The sequence below is a fragment of the Mobula hypostoma genome, chromosome 20, assembly GCF_963921235.1.
Source record: "Mobula hypostoma chromosome 20, sMobHyp1.1, whole genome shotgun sequence".
NCBI classification, from domain to species: domain Eukaryota; kingdom Metazoa; phylum Chordata; class Chondrichthyes; order Myliobatiformes; family Myliobatidae; genus Mobula; species Mobula hypostoma.
Window position 1 is genome coordinate 42,089,470 of NC_086116.1, and position 19,914 is coordinate 42,109,383.

At 42.0% G+C, this 19,914-nt stretch overlaps 1 protein-coding gene across 6 annotated transcripts in view; it reads right to left on the reverse strand.

Moving 5' to 3' along the window:
* Window positions 1–19,619, reverse strand: part of gata3 (GATA binding protein 3) — a 35,098-nt gene extending 15,479 nt beyond the window's left edge. The window contains exons 1-6 of one of the 6 annotated variants that reach the window (XM_063072722.1): window positions 19,469–19,583; window positions 18,123–18,164; window positions 10,537–10,915; window positions 8,626–9,165; window positions 5,468–5,569; window positions 4,082–4,227 (exon numbers count right to left, since the gene is read on the reverse strand). In XM_063072722.1, the coding sequence (XP_062928792.1) occupies window positions 4,082–4,227; window positions 5,468–5,569; window positions 8,626–9,165; window positions 10,537–10,771 (1,023 nt within the window). In that variant the 5' untranslated portion in view covers window positions 10,772–10,915; window positions 18,123–18,164; window positions 19,469–19,583. Of the gene's footprint in view, window positions 1–4,081; window positions 4,228–5,467; window positions 5,570–8,625; window positions 9,166–10,536; window positions 10,916–11,346; window positions 11,504–18,122; window positions 18,165–19,468 lie in introns of those variants that run through there. The other 5 variants (XM_063072724.1, XM_063072725.1, XM_063072721.1 and 2 more) reach the window with 5 other exon arrangements.
* Window positions 19,620–19,914: the final 295 nt, after the last annotated feature.

Genomic DNA, 19,914 nt, shown 5'->3' on the forward strand with positions numbered 1-19,914 from the left:
CCTAGATGGATGGATAACAACCAGGCATGTGATCAGAAACATATTAAATTGGACCCGTCAAATGTCCTATACATTAAACCATTGCTTCACAAAGAGGACATTTAAGCTGTCATGATATAATATAGAGCTTATATGTTTTTGTTGGCCTTAACCATGTTTAAAGATTTTTTTAAATTAGTTCTGTCACATGTACATGAAAACACACAGTGAAATGCACCCATGTGTGTCAATGACCAACACAGTCTGAGGATGTGCCCACAAGTGTCTCATGCTTCCAGTTCCAGCACCAAAACAGAATGCCCACAATTTACTAACCCTATCCTATATGCTATGAGCAGAACATGGAAGTAAATCCATACAGTCACAGGGAGAACAGACAAACTCCTTACGGATAGCCAGATAGCAGCTGCCTAACAATTCCTTACCAAATAAAGCATTTTTACAATATTTTACAGAAATACTCCGTAAAAGGGAAGCAATGCTATCATGAGAGAAAATGACGTAGTTTGTAGTGTGGTGGTATTAGACAAGACAATGCCAATGGCAGTCTACGGAACGACTCTGGTGTTTGGATGAGATGGAGAGGGAGAGGGGAAGTGAAAAAAAAATTGTGTCTTTCCAATTTTCACAGCTCCATCTACAATATATTGTGTTCATTTCTGGTCACCTCATTACAGGAAGGGTGCGCAAGCTTTAGAGATGGTGCAGAGGAGATTTGCCAGGATACTACCTGGACTAGAGAGCACGTTTTATGAGGATAGGTTGCGCGAGCTAGGAACTTTCTCTTTGGAGAGAAGGGTGATGAGACGTGACATGATAAGATGTGTTCAGAATGAAAAGAGGCATAGATAGAGCGGTCAGCTAGAAACTTTTTCCTATGGCAGAAATGACTAATTAGAGAAAAGTATAGGGAGGATGTCAGAGGATGTCTGTTTTTCTAAAAACAGAGAGTGATGGGTATGTGAAATGAGTTATCAGGGATGGTAGTTGAGGCAAACACATTATAGACATCTAAGAAACTCTTAGACTGGCAAATGGATGAAAGAAAAATGGAGCTATGTGGAAGGGAAGGGTTAGATTGATCCTAGATTAGATTAAAAGTTTCGCACAACATCCTGGGCTGAAGGGCCTGTACTATGCTATACTCTTCTACGTTCTAGAAATTTCCATCTGCACAGTCCACTTAATTCTTGGCCCTGCTGATCTGTTCCACATTACCAGCAACAGAATGTGAAAACATCTTTTTTTAAAAGAACATTTACTGGCCTTTTAAAAATAACAAAAGCAATGGACACAATTCAAAGGATGCCTGACTGGAATACTTCTTAATACATGTTATTGTACTGAGTAATCAGAGCAGGCAGGGCTAATAAGGTGCCACATATTTTTCTGCTGATGACATAGACTTTGAGCTGATCCTGTTTGGACTGTCACCCGAAACTACTTCACCAAACTTTAGTCCTTCCATTCTTCCCCCCAACCCCCCTCCTGATTTCTTGTTCAAACACCTTTGTGTTTTGAGGTCGGGAAGTGATATTGTTGTAGAAAGCAGTTATCTCAGCCAGGCAGATATCCGGCAACCCTTCCATAGGAAGTCAGCTTTTTACATTAGAGAGCAGGGGAGGTGGGGGTGGGGACAGACAGTACTAAAAGGAGAGACCTGCTGCCAAGTAAATGCACTGTAAACATTTCCCTCCCTCGAAGGTTTTCCTATCTTAATGAGGCTGTGAAAGATTGGAATTCCATTAAGGGGTCAATCATTAAAATCAACATTTTCACAAAGGCACAGAGGGAGTGGGATGGTTTGGTCATGCCAGTGCTGTTGGGACATTAAATTCATGTAGATCAATTTGGGGGCAAATTATTGGTTGTGTTATTTTTCCCCTACTTGCACAGTTTGGCTTCTTTTGCACATTGTTCATTTGTCTGTCTTTGCTTGTGTGTATTTTTTTCACTGATTGTATTGTATTGCTTTGTGTCTACTATGATGCCGCAGGGAAAAATGGCACCGGTTAACACAACGCTATTACAGCTCGTGGTGTCGGAGTTTGGAGTTCAATTCCGACGCTGTCTGTAAGGAGTTTGTATGTTCTCCCTATGACCGCGTAGATTTCCTCCGGGTGCTCCGGTTTCCTCCCACAGTCCAAAGACGTACTCGTTAGTCGGTTAATTGGTCATTGTAAATTGTCCTGTGATTAGGCCAGTGTTAAATAGTTTGGTTGCTTGTAGGGCCAGAAGGGTGTATTCTGCGCTTGCTCTCTAAATAAATAATAGATAAAATAAAATGAGTCTCCGGATAGTATATGGTGACATAAATGTAAATAGGTTTACCTTTAACTTTGAAATTTTTGCTTGTCTCTTTGGTGGAAGGCTGAGGTTGGGGGGTGAGGGTGGGGGCAGTGAGGAGGTTGGGAGAAGTGAGGGTGGGGGCAGTGAGGAGGTTGGGGGGTGAGGGTGGGGGCAGTGAGGAGGTTGGGAGGGGTGAGGGTGGGGGCAGTGAGGAGGTTGGGGGGTGAGGCTGGGGGCAGTGAGGAGGTTGGCGGGGTGACGGTGGGGGCAGTGAGGAGGTTGGAGGAGTGAGGGTGGGGGCAGTGAGGAGGTTGGAGGGGTGAGGGTGGGGGCAGTGAGGAGCTTGGGGGGGTGAGGGTGGGGGCAGTGAGGAGGTTGGGGAAAATGTGGTCTTAAAAAGCAGGTCTGGCAAAATGACAAATTTCCTCAAGAACAAGCCAGATTCCAATAAAGTCTGTTGCAGTGAGACAACAGTTCACTCTGAAACATCACTGATGACCAGGGTACCAGAGTAATTGGCATTTCAATAGGCCTGTCAATTGGTTTAGACCATAAGACATTCAACTCATCAAGTCTGCTCCACCATTCCATCATGGCTGATTTATTTTCCACCTCAACCCCATTCTTCCGCCTTCTCCTCGTAACCTTTGACACACACTATAGGGTACATCCTCTCCACGTCCACTTTATCCAGGCCTTCCAATATCTGATACATTTCAAGAACCTCCACTTTAAATATACCAAATGACTTGCTCTCCATGGCCGTATCTGGCACTGAATTCCACAGATTCACCACCCTCTGACTAACGAAATTCCTCCTCATCTCCGTTCTTAAACAATGTCCTTGTATTCTGAGGCTGTGTCCTCTGGTCCTAGACTTCCCCCCACTATAGGGTACATCCTCTCCACATCCATTTTATCCAGGACTTCCAACATCTGATACATTTCAATGAGATCATTAGGAATGGTTTGTCACTACTTGCGGGAGCCTGTCATTTAGATACACTGGATTATATGTTATTATCGTGCTCATTTTCAAAGTTTTTTTTGTATTTGCAGAGTTTGTCTTCTTTTGCACATCAGTTGTTTGTCAGTCTGCTTGTGCAGTTTTTCATCGATTCTATTGTATATCTTTGTCCTACTGTGAATGCCTGCAAGAAACTGAATCTCAGTATAGCATATGGTGACATATATGTATGCTGATGATACATTTACTTTGAACTTTTATTATCTATATTTTAAATTGAATAAGGAGATTGTGTTTCTAAATGTATCCTGGGGGAAGGGGTGGTTGGCAAGTCTGATGAAAAGAGATGGATACAATGTTTGCAAGTGTCTGCAGGAGTGGCATCGGAAAGCCAGTAAGTATTGCTGTGATCTTTTCAGGAAGTCCATATGATGTTTAAAAACATCACAAATGTTAAGAGTTTGGGCAGACAGCCTTCAAAATATACATTGTTCAATTTCCAATTTAAATTTTAATTTATACTTGAGATGACTGGTTTAAAGTTTCTGTCAATGAACAAGATAAAGCTTTCAAAGCAAACGCAGGAGAAGTGAGATGTCGTTTCTCTTTAATGTGTGGTACTAGAATAGCTGTGTGGACCACTGCCGCTGTGCCTTCCAGGACATTCTAAGAACTGGGTGAAATACTGGAGGTGTGGTGTCAATTACCACATATCACACCCACCCCGCGCCCCCACACTCCCCCTCCAAACACCCCCTAAAATAAACTTACTCAGATCAGGAAATGAAAAGCTGCTGTTAGATCATTTAATCCCCTGCTACTTACCAGTCTCCGCTTAGGTTTGATAAGAGGTCGGTTCTGCCCGTTCATCTTGTGGTAGAGACCGCAAGCATTGCACAGATAGTGCCCAGTCCCGTCCCTCCTCCACAGGGGGGTCGAAGTGGCTCCGCAGTTCACACATTCTCGACCTTCTGAAACAAAATCACAAGACAGTCACTTCCAGTCGCAGACAACTCGCCACAGATGATGAGATGAGTTGCTTCAGGTGACGTGGATACAGTTTTGGATACATGTGTCTCTTTACGTGGCAGAGTGGCCCAATATATTAACCACTAGCCACATGTGGCTAATTGGAAATCCAGATGTGGATAATTGCCTTTCAGTTGAGTAAATATGACCAGCACACCGTTCTTGGACCACGTGACCCCAATATTCACTTGGGCTTTTTATACATTAAGCGTTTATTTTGCGGGAGAACTGGAAGCAAATGCTTTGAATTATCTTTATTTTTTGCCGTCCTGAGGTTTCCATTTCCTTAGTTACTGAATGGCAGGGGCTGGATGTTTAGCTAAATAAACAATCTTTAAGTGCAATCAAAGAGCGATGTTAGTCCCAAGTTATCTCTGAAGTAAATTGTTTCGGTGCAATTTATTCGCTGAATCTGACACTCGGCCACTACCCTAATCACACGCTCCCTTTAGTTTTCGTTTACTTTTCGGTACATCATGTTATCCTTGTGAAATATTTTAGCGTTATTTATGGTCGTTAATGCTTTTCAAAACTCCTTTAAAACGATTCTTTATTTAATTTCTTCATAATGCGCCTGGCGCCACAGAGGACATCAAGCTACAGTGACGTGTGTTTTAACTCACATTTTTAGGCAAATATTTGCAATGTACTAGGAAGACAATTACATTAGGCTGAGTGCAGTCTTTAACTTGTAGGTCAGAATATCTTAAAGCTATTTGCAATTTTTTTAATGACCAGTGTTTATTGAGGATCAATAGATAACTAATCATTTACATTTTAATGACAGAATGGGAAAATATTTCTATATTTCTCGATTTTTGTATCTAGTTATTCATTAATCCGTTTATAGCGCTCCTGTGCACTAGAAGCGTAAACATATTAATAAATAACGTCAAAATGACTGTACATACACACAAAAATTAAAACAATGGAAAATTGAACATTTTTTACAGTTTTCAATAAAATGCAAGTCAACAAAAATGCCACGGACACTACAAAAATAATCTTAATCTAGAAACAAAAGTGTCAACTGTATTACGCAGGCTGTCGCCATCAGCAAAAGTGTACATCATCTATTGATAATGGCTACGTGACCGTTCCTAGCTGTCCACAGTTGACATCTTTTTTGACAAGAATATGCCATATACTGGACAATGTCCTGACCTACATAAAGTTGCACACCTATTAAAATGTCGAATGCACATATCCCCAGATCACTACAGCTTGCTCGGTCAACTTCCAAATGGTGCAATTTACAGTCACGAAGTATTTTTTCGCGATCCCCTGAAAAAACAGAAGGGGAACGGTCAATGCATTGGTACTGTATTCTTTATGTCAGTCCGAGGAACACTCGGACACATCAAAAGGGAATTTTGTGCATTAGATTTTTTAATAAACATTCAAAAAAGAGGGCGAGGGTTATCGTGATTTATCTGTTCTTTTTAATCCAAGTATTAATCCTACAGATCGAAATTCCGCCTCTGTCACGGAACCTGACTGGGCTAGGCTAAGCGTTAAATCGAACTAGTCAAGAGTCTTAAACACAAGAGATTCTTCCGATGCTGGAACCCCAGAGTAACACACACGAAATGCTGGAAGAGCACAGGAAGTCCTGATGAAAGATCTCGGCACGAAACGTCGACTTCTTTATTCCTTTCCATAGATGGTGTCTGGCCGGCTGAGTTCCTCCAGCATTTTGTGTGTTAGCTAATAAAGCCCTGTTTTTTTTTTGAGGTGGGGGGGGCACTCTAGCATTAAGCAATGAAAAATGAAAACAAAATCAGTTCATAAATGAATTGTAAGGGACAATATGGAGAGCTGAGTGTTTTCTCGAAAGGGGGGTGGTGGGGGTGGGGAGGGGGGGGCGGTTGGCGGCTGCTGAAACTGACACGTCCCGATGCCTCAGAAGTAACCTTTGTATTTTCAGCGGCGCGTGTACGTGGTGACAACCGCAATAGTTAAAAAAAGTTAGTTGGTAGCATCATCACGACTACACATAACATCCTATCATTTCCCAACGTTGCCGTCATTATGTTCTAAGTCGCTATATACTTTCTGTTGCTCCCCGACGGTTCTCATGTTCTGTATTCCTAGTTGTTTCTTTGCTAGCCTGGCCGTTCTTGAGTGTTAGAGGTGAACTTTTACACCGCATGCAAAGGAGGTATTGAATAAATACGTTAAGAAGAGGCATCCGCACCCTAACCACAAACTGTAACCGTTTTTCCAAAAAGTTGCAGCTTTACATGTTCTCTATAGAAATTAATACAATTGAGAGCAAGGCCCTCTTAATCCATTTGCGTTCCCGCATTTTTTGTGCCTTTAAATGTTTATAATCCAGTTTTACCTTTTTTAATTGTCAAAAAAGTGATATTAATTATAACACATTTTCCTGGTTTGGCTTCTCCAAACCGCAAATACCTTTCTTATGCATTAAAAAAGTCTCTCATAAATAGTATGTTAAAAAAAAATACATCACGCTGCGCGTCAAAAGTGACCTATTTTAAAACATTTTTTCCTAACCTATATCAACTTACGCCTAGTCTGCTGCTGTGTACAACACTACAAGAACAGCTTTGTCGAAATCTAGCTGATGCAAGTCATTTTCAATAAATTAGCCCTAGGACTTTACTCTGCCATACAAATAGCTATTAATCTCACAGTAATCCCACCAATGTACAGAATATAACCACGGAAGAGTATCTTGGAAATGCCGCTCATTCAATAATTTGATGCAATGAATTAGAGCATACGTTTATTTAAGTATATTATATACTTAAGAATTATAAAAATTTTTACAGAAATAGCATTATAAAAATATTGTTCGGTGGAAGAAACTGTTATAGAATACTCTGTAGTTTCTTTGTCCATTGCCTCAATGGTATATTTATTGGTAGAGTCTGATCTGCTAATAAATATATACACAGTATATACTTCCTTTCATTATCAATGCATCTGTTGCGTTAATGAGTGATGTTCAATTGTACGGCTAAATTTCCGCCCGCCTCATCTTCCTGGGTCACTCTGGCACCGGGGAGCACAGTTTAGCGTTCCATTGGTAAGAATCTGTCGGTTCCCTATAGCCCACCCTTCTCTGTCCGCTGCTCTGGTTTGGCCTATTCCATTGCCGCATCCGGAATCTATTAAAGTTCCCGACGCTGGGTAAACAATGTAACTGTCGCGTGCATCAGTTTGAAAATAATTGGATTAACTAGAAATACCGAGACCCGAAAAAAAGGGCCAGTCCATGTGTTACATCGGCGAGACAGCCCCCAAAATCTGGTCGCGGGAGCTGCCACACGCCGGGGGGGGGGGGCTACTCTAGATTAAAAACGACTCCTTCAATGATAAAAGCGAGTACAAATCACACATTACAAATCACGCATCGCGAGGTACAACATTTAATGGGACAAACAGTCTGGCTTCCCCATCCCCCCCCCCCCCCAGTCCGTTAAGAGCCTTCGAATTGGAGGTAGAGAATTATCACAGTTGATAACGACCTGTGAATTACAATACCTGCTCTACTCAGCGAGGAAATGGGAGGAGTGGTTTGATATTAATACAGATATATTTCCAGTGTTTGGTTTTGAAGTCTGTCAACATAGTAGGCAATAGAGATTCGCATAAATTTGATATCATTGCACTCCTTCGTTATAGTTTAGTTTGGAATGTTTGTATCTGCTATCTTCCTGTATCTTTTATACACACTGGTTAAAGCCCACAAATGTGTTTGTTGGAGTTAAGGGTCAACACTGGAAGTCATTTTCAAGGCATATATGTTCCCAGCATTATTGCTAATAATGCTATAATTACAGGGTATGTGTTTGGACAAGTTATGGGTCAAGACTGGACTCTTAGTCATTTTCAAGGTATGTATGGCCAGGCACTATTGCTAATACTGCTATAATTACAGGATACATGTCTTATCTGAAGTGCACTGATCATAAGCTAATATTAGCTCCTATAGGGAGAGTTTTACCTTATGAATTTGTATTTAAAAATTATTCTCAACGGGCAAATCAAAGTTCTATTGCATAACTTGTCTACATGCCTATAATATATTCTGCAAACAGGTATTTATTCTGTGAGATTATCTTCATTATTTAAAGAAAATATTTTTTTCTCTGAAAAATATTGGTTTGCTTGTGTTTATTAGTACGCTGGTGTATGCTTGTTCATTCAATTATTATCCTACATAATTCCTATTACCTTTGTACATATTGATGACACAGGAATGGTTGTCAATTTCATAGGGCAATGTTGATTTCATAGTGCCTCCAAGTGTTTGGTCACATTTAGTGTAGGGCTGATGCTATGTTGAACAAGGAAGGAGGCATGCTTACCTGTGCTAGAGCGTGCTTTGGGTCTTGCTTTGGATGAGAAACTTGGGGGAGACGTTCCGAGCAGGCTGCCAGATGGGAAGAGGCTGGTGCCGTATTCAGGGACGTAAGATGGGTAAGTAGTCAGAGGGTGGTGGGCAGCAGTTGAGCACCCTCCTAACGCCATGCTGCTTCTAGGGTGAGAGGATCCCGTCTCCAACTTCATGCCCTCTGCCAGGGACACCTGGTACTTGATGCACTCCTTGTCCTCCTGGCGGCTGCTGCTGGTGGACCCGGGGGTGGAGATAGTGGGGTCCGGGGAGACATCCTTGGGCGGGGTGGGGGGGAAGGTGAAGAGATGAGGGCTGGAGTGTCCTGCCGAGAGGGATGCTGATGAGGACGGAGGGTAAACGGAAAGTGCTCCGGGGGAGCTGTGGTGGAGAGGGGCCTTGCTGAAAGCACTCAGATTCCAAGGAGAAGCATTGTGATGAGATGCAAGGGCTTTTCCTCCATCGAGCCAGGACAGAGAGCTATGGAGCAGAGGAGGGCGGCAAACCTGACCCCCTGTAATGTCAAAACAGAAATATGGATCAGTATAACACATTTTAAACAGAAAACCTACTAAAACTTATATTTGTTTCAGCTGTCACAATTCCAACCTCAATGTTATTTAAGAATCATTGTTTAGGCTTCTCCCCCTTCCTTTCCAGTCCTGATGAAGGATCACAACCTGAAAAGTCGACTGTTTATTCTTTTCCATAGATGCTGCCTGGCCTGCTGAGTTCCTCCAGCATTTTGTGAGATTTTTGTGTGTTGCCCCCATGAAACATTGTCTCAATGGAACTAGTTTTTTTTTAGTTAAAGCTCTATACTCATATAGATCCACATTGATTGCTACATTAAAATTGCCCTATCCATAACTAATGTTAGTTTACTTTCCCTTAATTCTTTAGATTCGTTCTTATAGCGTGCATGATAGTTTGCTGACACTACGAAATTGTTTTGTTTCCTGCCTCCTAGGCGTTCTGTACTTTCAATTCCCTCAGCATAATATATATACTGTAATATTAATGCCTGGACAAGATGTCTTAGACAATGGCTGTGCTAAAAGAGACCTTTTAGACACACATTGGAGCGTGCTTTCTTGTGTTAAAAAAGATTATTATTTTTTGAATGTGCAAATTGATATGCTGAACGGCAAAGAGCAGTAACATAGTCCACAAGAAGTGTTTTCAATTTATAAAGTATTTCGTTTTCTCCATCACTGTCAGCATCGACCACTGGAGGTGACAGATTTTAAACGCGATCAACAGGTCACAAATAAACGCCCACGCGGTTTAATAGCCAAAGAAAAAAAAATGAGCATTTTGTACTAGGGGTCCATCAGTTCACCTTTAACATATTGAACTCTGCAGTAAGCTAAATTAAATGTAACAATCCCTAACGTATTAGAAATATTCGTTCCAAATGGCATCAGAATTTACTGCCCTTTTAAAAATAACTTGCAGTTTCAAGACGTAGAGAACAGCACCTCTCAATTACATCCGGGAAGTGCTCGCAGAGAAAAAATGGCCCAAGAGCCCCCCTATTTTTTTGTGTGTAGATTTCGAACATTAGGTCAATTTCAGGTTTATTTTAAAAAAGCAACGTTGACCTCCGGGGTTTGAGGCCCGTTTGGCAAGCAACACGTTCCCAATGGGATACTTGAAGGCATTTTTTTAATGTTCCGTAGTGATAAACTTGCCTCTTCTCCCCAATTGCTCTATGTGACATGTTAATCCAGGCCTTTCGTAATTAAAAAAAAACAAAATCTCACTAATAATGAACTTCATCATTCCCTAGTCGTGTGCGAACCCCTGAAATAAGCGTGGATTGATAACACGAATTAGAACCACTGGATGAAGAATTTAAAAGCGACCTGGACGCAAGTCTTACCGTGGTGGGGAGCGGGGTATCTTTGCACGGCTGCCCTGACCGAGTTTCCATAGTACGAGGCAACGTGGTTGGCTTGGCCGTCGATATTGAAGAGTACATCCACTTCTTCGGACGGGAGGTACGGCGCAGAGTCAACATAGCCATGGCCAAGACCCGGGTGGTGAGAATCGGGATGTTGTCCATTTAACACCGCGGGATGATGGTGACTCATCCAGCGAGGCTGGTCGACTTCCATCGCGATCAAACTTCGGAACAAGCCTGGATGCTTTTTTTTACAGAAAGTTTGTGTCTGTATATATATTTAGAAGAAGTCCAATATTTGGTCTCTTTAGATTAAAGAATCCACACAGTGATCTTTGCCGTCTGGTTCCTCATACACCTGTACGGCAGAGAAGGGAAATAAAATAATTAGAAGCAATTAACACCTGACTTTGAAAACAGGCGCAAAATCGAAGAGGGAGAGAAGCAAATGCATCTAAAATCGAAAGTAATGCAAAAGGACGGGATCTGCCACGGAACACAGGGTGAAAATTACATTCTTAACTTAATAAAGATCAGCGTTTAAATATCGTACTGATATTTCGCATGAATCGAATTCTTGATTGTCTCGTTCATCAAATAAAAACTGTTCAATAATTCTAAGAACTGTCATACTTCATTCCCAATAAATGCGGCTCCAAGGACATTGCATCTTATACTGTTGACATTTCATAACATAAAATAAACAGTGTTACAGCAAGGTTCTCCTTCAAAGGAAATCTTGGGGTGAGATTAATTTGTTATTATTTTGCAGAAGAATGCAAGACAAACCTTGTTGCTGGCTGAGAGGGTTTTATCAGCGGCGCACACTAGCCGTGGCTCCAGAGCTGACTGATCAGATTGTGTTTATGTCCCAGGTTTTTTTACAGTGAAGGCATTCTCTCTGAACTGGCTGATGGCGCCAGTCGGCTACAGCACGGCGGGTCGGAACTTAAAAAACAACCCACCCCCTCGCGGCCAATCAGAACCTCCTCTGCTCCCGACCTCTGCAGGCTCTGCCCCTGAGCTTGCCCTCATTGGTCCAGCCACCCACAGCGTTCCGCCCCTCCCCTGCCTTGCCCATTGACTGGGCTAGGAGCTCGGGGGAGAAACCAGCCTACCGCCATTCCATTGGCTGATTGGAGGGCATCGTCATTCCGCAGTTAGAATGAGGAGGAGTCCGCTGAGAATAATGTGAGGAAGTCTCCTCCTACTGGGTCATGGTTGGTTGGACCTGGGAGAATGATCATCTGACCATTGGCTTGCAGTGAACACATTCCTTCCGCAATTAAGCTCGATCGAGGTTTTCAAAATAATGTCAATAAACGTAAAAAGTAAAAATATCACTTTTTCTTTATTCTATCCAAACTTGGAGTGGTTTTGTGTCAAACTCCCGGCAGTCGTAGTGCACCTGCAATTAACAGCAAAAGAATTGAAGCCTTCACGTTAAAACTGATCTCGAATGCCTCGGTAATTATAACAAGAGACGAATGGTGATTGAGAAAAGAGGATCGTTTTTAACGAGGAAAAATAATTACCATCCAAGAAGCACACTAGCAATTGGGAAATAAGGACCAGATACTGTTAGATTATCACTTGCCCACGTTTCCTTTTAGGAAACGAGTTCATGTACTTGCTTTCAAAGCGAAAGGTTGCAACAGGTGATCCTCTGATTCTGGATGCACCCGCGACAGGTAGGCACAGTGATCTGACTTCGATAATCATTCCACTCCACTGCATCGCAATAGGAGGGCCGCGGGCTGGTATTTAGTGTCTTAATTCCCCGTTTGGCGGGTTCTGGCCAACAGATTGACAGTATGTAATTGGGGGAATGGGAGGTTGCTCTTTTGATGCTACGCATTTTACTGAAATACCCCGCCATGCCGACGCCACTTGGCGTGACGTCATTAACTGAATAAACAGGGAGGAAATGAGTGGAACACAATGAGGGAGAAAAATAGATAGAAAATTTTATTTTAAAAGATTAACATTCAACACGAGAGGGAGAACTAAATGCTGTTTTTTTTCTATGTCATTTAGTGATAAGGAAATAAGTACCGGTGATTCTGAGCAAAAAGTTTTTCTGCTGAACTTTTTAATCTGCTCATTCGCCTCTACAGGCTTGCGCCCGCTGTTAGTTGTTACACGAAACATTTGACGAGGGGGAGAGTCACTGACTATAATCTGGCATTAAGGGTCCTGCATTTCAGATCTCTACTGCAATATTAAACAACAACGTATTCTAATTTCACACACCGTCTTGAGTCTGCTTGATGTTTTAGCTACTCTTGGCATCCTGGTTCTCCAGATGACTTCGCGAAGTGGTTGTTCTTTAATGTATATTCCGGATCAATTTTCACAATCCGAGCACAGGAACAATCTATACGATGTACCTTTCAACTTTCCCTACATCTTTATTTTCACCCCTCCCAGAAATAAATTTAAAAATCTTGCTTAGAATTATACAATAGTGAAATTGGCGATGGTTTCCAATCGGACAGGGTTGTCAATAGCTCCCTGCCTGGCGATAGTAACAAGGCGAGCCATATGGATTTTACTGTGTTCTAAACTTATTCTTCGTCAGTATGATCATGGTCACCGCCCTTTATAAATGGCCCGAAAGGTGTCTCCATGGGATAGTTTCCGATTAAAACCCAGCGGAATCGTATCACTGACTTGCTTTGCCCAATCCTCCTTTTTCAGATCAACCATCTTCCGTCCATTTTATAACACATCCAAAATGCTGGAGGAACTCAGCAAGTCAGGCATCATCCACATTCCCCTTCATTCAGCATTTTGGGCGTATGCTGCTCAAGATTTACAACATCTCTTGTGTTGGTAGTCCATTTCATAACACACACACATAATTCTGGATGATCTCAGCCACTTTCTTTCCCTCCATAGATGCTGACTAACTTGCTGAATCCCTCTAGTAGTTTGCGTGTGTGTGCGCGAGTTTCTCAAGATTGCCAACATCTACAGAATCCCTTGTGTTGATGGTACATTTTATAAATTTGCTTTCTCAACACAGCGAAAATAGATAATCTAATCAACAGGCCGGTTAAGCCCTTGAACAGGCCAAACGGGCGGGATTTTAAAGTGAAAAGAGTGAAACGACGTTAGCGCGTATCAGCTGTCACATTTTGAAGAAATTTGACATCAGCCACTGTAACGGGGCATCGACCAGATCGGTGAACCTTCACCACTGCTCGGCTGTCGGACACTTTGACTGTACGATGAACAAGTCACCTAACTTGTCCAAAGATGTAACGTGGAATCTAAATAAGCTTAATAAATCCAAATACAGTAGAGGTCTTTGGTGATTAATGATACAGAGAGACTCGGAGCTATAATTACAATCTGTGGACCATAATTTATTGAGACGGGCCACACACACACAATTCGTTGTGGCTGAAGGAGGCAGGGGGGTGGGTGGATATTCGATTTACCAAATTATGGGGTTTAAGGTGTGAAGGTTGGGGCCCTTAGCTGAACACGGCACCGGAGGAACTCTAAGAACGTATGAAGGCAACCTCTTCGCAGGTTAAGGATCATTTGCGATACCACATGTTTACGTGCCAATTGACAGAGCCTCACTAATGGGCGCATTTGTTTCCATAATTAGCGCAAAAAAAACCCAGTTGTGGATTTGAAGTTTGAAAGGTTCATCACCGGGATTTACGTGGGCTGTATCTCTCTCTCTCTCTCTCTCTCTCTCTCTCTGTCTCTCTCTCTTTCTCTCTCTCTCTCTCTCGCTCTCTCTCTCTCTAGATGTGAGATCAAATAAGAGTGAGGAGAGGTGGGGTTGGGGATGTGGTAGGGGAATATATATATATATAATGCCTGGGGAATATTAGCCATTGATCCGCATCGATTACTTCCTAAAGGCAAGAATACATTCGCTGCTATAAACCACGTGTAAGAGAACAGATCCCAACTAGCCTGCAATTACAGTTTAATTAATCGGGTAACAGTGGTGCCGCGATGATCTCTTGCCTGTCTGTCTCTCTCTCTCCCCCTGCATGTAATATTTGGTTTAAATCACCGCTCCCCTGCGCAGGTAAAGCTGTATAAATAGTCCTTGGCCAAGGCAGGGAGGTTACGGTGAGGACACGCAGCCCCGAGGCGCACAACTCCCTTAATGTTAAATGAAGATATTGTAATAAAAATCTTGAAATATAACAACTATCTTGTAATTTGCGTGCGGACGGGACTGGTTGGTAATTAACGGGCAGGATATTTCACGCAGGAAATACTTTAAGCAGTGTTTTATCGTACTAATGGATTAAAGTAGTCACTTCCCTCCTTTAGCGAGAGGGAAAAAAACACAAATAGCCTTGTATAAATCCCTTAAGGAAGTGGGTAAGAAAAATAAAGTATGCGCGATATATCCTACTTAAACTACAGACGGTATACTGGTGTAGCTCTTTCTAAATAAACCAATATAATGCAGAGATTTCTAGATTTATGAACGCCGAATCAGACACTTCACAAGCGAGCTTTTTCGGATAAAAGATATCAGACATCTGTAGTATAAAAGACAGCCTGGTTTATTTATTGCTCCTCCTACCTTCCCGAGGACAATCTTATTTAAGTGCTAATTCGATTCTTATCAGATTTATTACTTACAGAACGGGTAAAGGTGTTAGCGCGCTGATATATTTATAGTTAAATAGTGACACATAGAGGAGGAATGGGTTTTCTTCAGAAAATTGATAAAATGTTCAACCGAAATATTTTTTTAAAAAAACAGCGTTAAATGAGTAATCAGCGATAATGTTGATGCAAAAAAAAGATTTCATGGTTACCCTCGGCCCTCCCTGTAGAAGTTTGCTACTTTAGAATGCGGCATACTTATTTGACCGGTGTGTGAGTGTCGGGGTGTGTGTGTGTAGTTCTTTGCATACGTCTGTGAACACGCTGAACAATGGTATGTCAATTTCAGGTCCAAGTTCCAGTGAGTTTCGCTCCGTGATTAACTTTGGGTTTGCTTTAACCGAAAGATACAGGGTTCTCCGTCGTGCAGACTTTCAAGTGAGTCTTCTCGTTCTTTTACTACGGCTTCCACGAGTGTTTTAAACACAAGAGCCATTTAAATAGGAAAATATGAACATTGTGTAGGTAGAAGCCATTTGATTACGAATTTAATTGGTTCGCACAATATTGTGGGCTGAAGGGCCTGTTTCTGTGCTGTAATGGTCTATGTTTCTTTCAGCGTTTATTACCCTGACACATCTGTGCCGCCAGGAAAGGAGGAAATAATCTTCAGAAGTTCAAAAGTTATCCATTTCCATTTTGGACTGAGCCGCGCGCGGTTGGTAGAGAGAAATCCTCTGATCCGGACGTCCGGAATTGTAGGATATGCCGTTTCGACTGAGATGCGGAGAAATGTCTTACAATTCCCTCCACCCCTGAGGGCCGTGAATGCTTGCTACTGGAGCATATCCAAGACATGCTAATGATAGTTTTATTTGCACTGTGCCGGGATCAATGGACGTGGAGTTCGAGTGGGAGGGCTAGGATCGTATTAAAGACCAGTCCAAACTTAATGGGCCAGATTCTTGCTCCCTTGCTTCATATTCTTGACTAGACAGTTGCACATTATAATGCAATAAATGACTGAGTCAATTCCATCTCCACTGCACCATTTTTTCTATTGATAATCCATTCTCAACACTTGATAAAGAGAATACTGACCAGGACTTCAGGAAAATATGTGCAAGTTCGGCGACTAAGTTTACCCCTGATTAAACAACTTGAAAAAGTTCTAACTTCAATAATCTATCTATCTATCTACCTATCTTCATTCTAGGCACGTCAAACCGAGGAGAGAAACTCTGGGATATATTGAGCAATATAGGCCACGATCCCATTCATTATTTAACATAATTGTCATGCATGTGGGTGTGTTCATTGAATTTAAATCAGGAATATATTACCGGACGGAAACAATTGCCCTATGATTTTTCTTGTAGAGGAAACAATTGTTCTGTCCCTAACTGGGAGAGCCTTTCGGAGAGCAGAAAGGCCCTTGAGATTCTTAAATAGCGAGGCCAGGTAATTTATACTAACTTTCGCACTCTTAACATACTAAAGCCGTGTCTCAGTCCCGTTAAGAATTTGATACTTCTCTCAGCCCTTTTCGTCCAACTGACCGCAACGGATACCAAACCCATTAAGGCAGAAGTCTGACAGAGTGAGGGATGGGGTGTTAGTCTGAGCTATTGACATATCTCTGCCTTTGTCAGCTAAGAATATTCGACCTGGCATGTACTGAGATAGTAGCCAATGACTGTGCGGAGATAACTGCGGCAGTCGATTCAGAATTCAAGTGTTTCCCCCCTTTGAGTATCAGAAAGGACCTATCTACCGCCTCTCAGAGGTGACATGGTGTATGGTTAATACAGAACAGTTTAATAAAAGCGCGACAACCATCAAAAGAACATCGCTTCTCTCCAACACTGTACTTTCTTTCCTTAATAACCGATGGTTCTACTGAATGACAAGGAATAAAGAACGCAAACATTGTTCGGATGATATTACGTATTTCAACACTAAGTTTAACCGGTTAATGAGTTAGTGCCTTATCTCTGCCCGTCTCTGTCAAGTTCTGCAAGACCGCTCTGGGCCGCGGAACTATCTAAGATGTCCTTATTGCTTTCTAGACGTCTTAGCACTTGAGACAAAACTCCACGCCTCAACCACAACACGTTCATTTTTTAAACGCAAAACAAGCGTTCTAATTACCAGAGTAACACACACAAAATGCTGGAGGAGCTCAGGCCAGTCAGCATCTATGGACAGGAGTAAAGAGTCGACTTCTCAGGCCGAGACCCTTCATCAGGACTTCCTGGGTTCCTCCAGTACTTTGTGTGTGTTATTCTGGATTTCCAGCATCTGCTGAATCTCTTGTGTTTATGTTTTAATCAGCTACACGGAGCACACCGCGGACTGAGCGCCAGCATTGCTGGGTTGGATATGGAAGGGAACACGGCCGATGTGTGTTCATACATTCCTCGTCTTACTCAGCAGATCTCTCAAGTATCGAGTCCCACACACAACACGCGACAATGTCAAAAGACGGGTTTACATTGCCACCATGATGTCCTTTTGTGAAAAGACCAGACGAAAAGAGGGGAAACGGCGGGACTCGTCGAGAGAGTAGTCGGAGACGGGCCCACGGGAAAACAAAGTGATTTACTGCCTTCCAACTCAATGGTCACAAGTTTTACGCTACTGAGTAGCTAGATAGATGCGCGACATTATAGTACATTTGACCTGACATTGTCGTCTTAAATAGAACATTCATTCGAATCGAGGAACAAAGTATATCAGATGTTTCTCACCCAAAATGTAAAAGTTTCAAATATACTCACATACTGTCTAATACATTCTTAGGTAAACACACATTGGTGGTTATGAATAGGTTACATGTACGTAAGTACATACATGTACACGCGTAAGATTTAATTATCTTCATATGCATGCTTTCATCTACATCAACAAATACAGAGACATATTGCGCATCTTTGTACATCCGTGTGCTTAAATATAAACACGCCACTTACTGAAGGCGCCGATGAAGGATCTGCCAAGACAAGAACGCCTTTCTGAAAAAAAGTGAAATTGACATGAAATTGATCAGCACCTTGTTTGACACGAGACAACCGTGACTGTGAAATCACGACCTCTCCCCGCTGTTTCTGTTCCTGTGTTCCAGAGACAAGCGAAAATTCTTAAAGAAGTTTAGAATAAATGTTTTATTCCCAACAGAATGCCGAAGATTTAAAAAAACTAACGGCATGAAATTGCCATATGACGACCAAATGACACCTGACTGATACCTCCTCACAAAGAGACTATGGTCAGTTAATAACTTTTACAAGATGTCCTTTATTGAGTCAGTATCAGATTCTAACCCAGCAGTCTGCAGAATTATAAATAATAGCATTTAAATTGCAATAGATTTGACAATATTAACCGTATCTTATAACTAATATTCAGTTTATTTAATATAAAAAAATGCAGGGAGATCCGCACACTTTAACACCCGAGACCGGGTTAGATCTGCTTTAGTTTCATATTTGGTGCGGCAGAAACCGAGAATTTGGCACCCGCGTCCCGAGATATCCCACTCGGGTCTTACTTAGACATGACAGATAGTGGCCCCCACCCCAGGTACAATCAAACAACCTGATTAACCTCACGCCTCGGGGAACTGTGAACCTATTTTCAATCCGGCAGTTTTAAGCGAATCCCTACTCGAGCCGACCGCTTCATTCTCTTGCAGAAATCCGAGTTGCCCGTAAAAAAAAATGAATAAATCTGGATTACTTTCACACAGCGGAATGTACACTGCGTATGCTCTGTTGATATTGAAATCGTGATATACAGGGACAATCCTTGGAATCCATTTTAAATAAAATTCCGACTATATTTAATTTGAAGGTCGAAATCAACATTTATCGCAGTTTCACGTCATGCCTGTTTAGTGAGACCGTTCTTTATTTTATACGGTACCGAAGGGAGATTGTCATGCAGCCGAAATTTATTTCTGCTCTTTTTTTCTATCGACCAGTATACCCGAAACCCCAATGGCTCGCCTGACTACCAGAGTAATTGATTTCATGATATCCCCGACCACATTGTTATGTTGGATTTTCTCGTCGGACTGACAATTGGCTTCACAACATAATTTCATCGTAAATTACTGGTTGACATTCAGAAATAATACAGCTCACTTCGACAGGGCTCAACAGCTTGTCAATTCCGCCACGTTTGTTAATCCTATATATTTTCCAGCGTTAACATGGGGGAAAAGAAAACTATTATTAATTTAGCCCGAGTGAGTGCCTTCGGGGCTAGCGGCGTTACACGTGCATGAGATGTAGTGAAAATATAAATATTTACTGACCTCTTGAGCTCCTGTGTGGAGCCTGGTGCTTGAAGCTCAGTTTTTTTCGATCTCTTCCCCAAAAGTAATGCACGGTTATAGAGAAGCGACGGGCAATTAACGCAGAGCCCTATTTCAGCCAGCGAAAACTCTCATTCAACCATATCTGCCCACGGAAAGCCAGCCTCTCCAGTTCTCTTCCGGGTTGTTCAGGTACTCAGGTCAAAGCGGGGAATGACCAGAGAGACGCAACGCGATTAAATCTTCTTTTAAACGATTTGGACAGCAACAAACAAACAACCGCCACGTTTTATAAGCGTGGCTCTGATGTACTGGAAGTGTAATATCTCCCTGGTTGTAATTAACTTTCTGTTGTTTATATCATCGATGTAAAAATGTAGAAATGTCTCAGCTATACACTGCCCCGTCCTATTTTGGAAACCTATCGTTTTACAGAATCTAATACA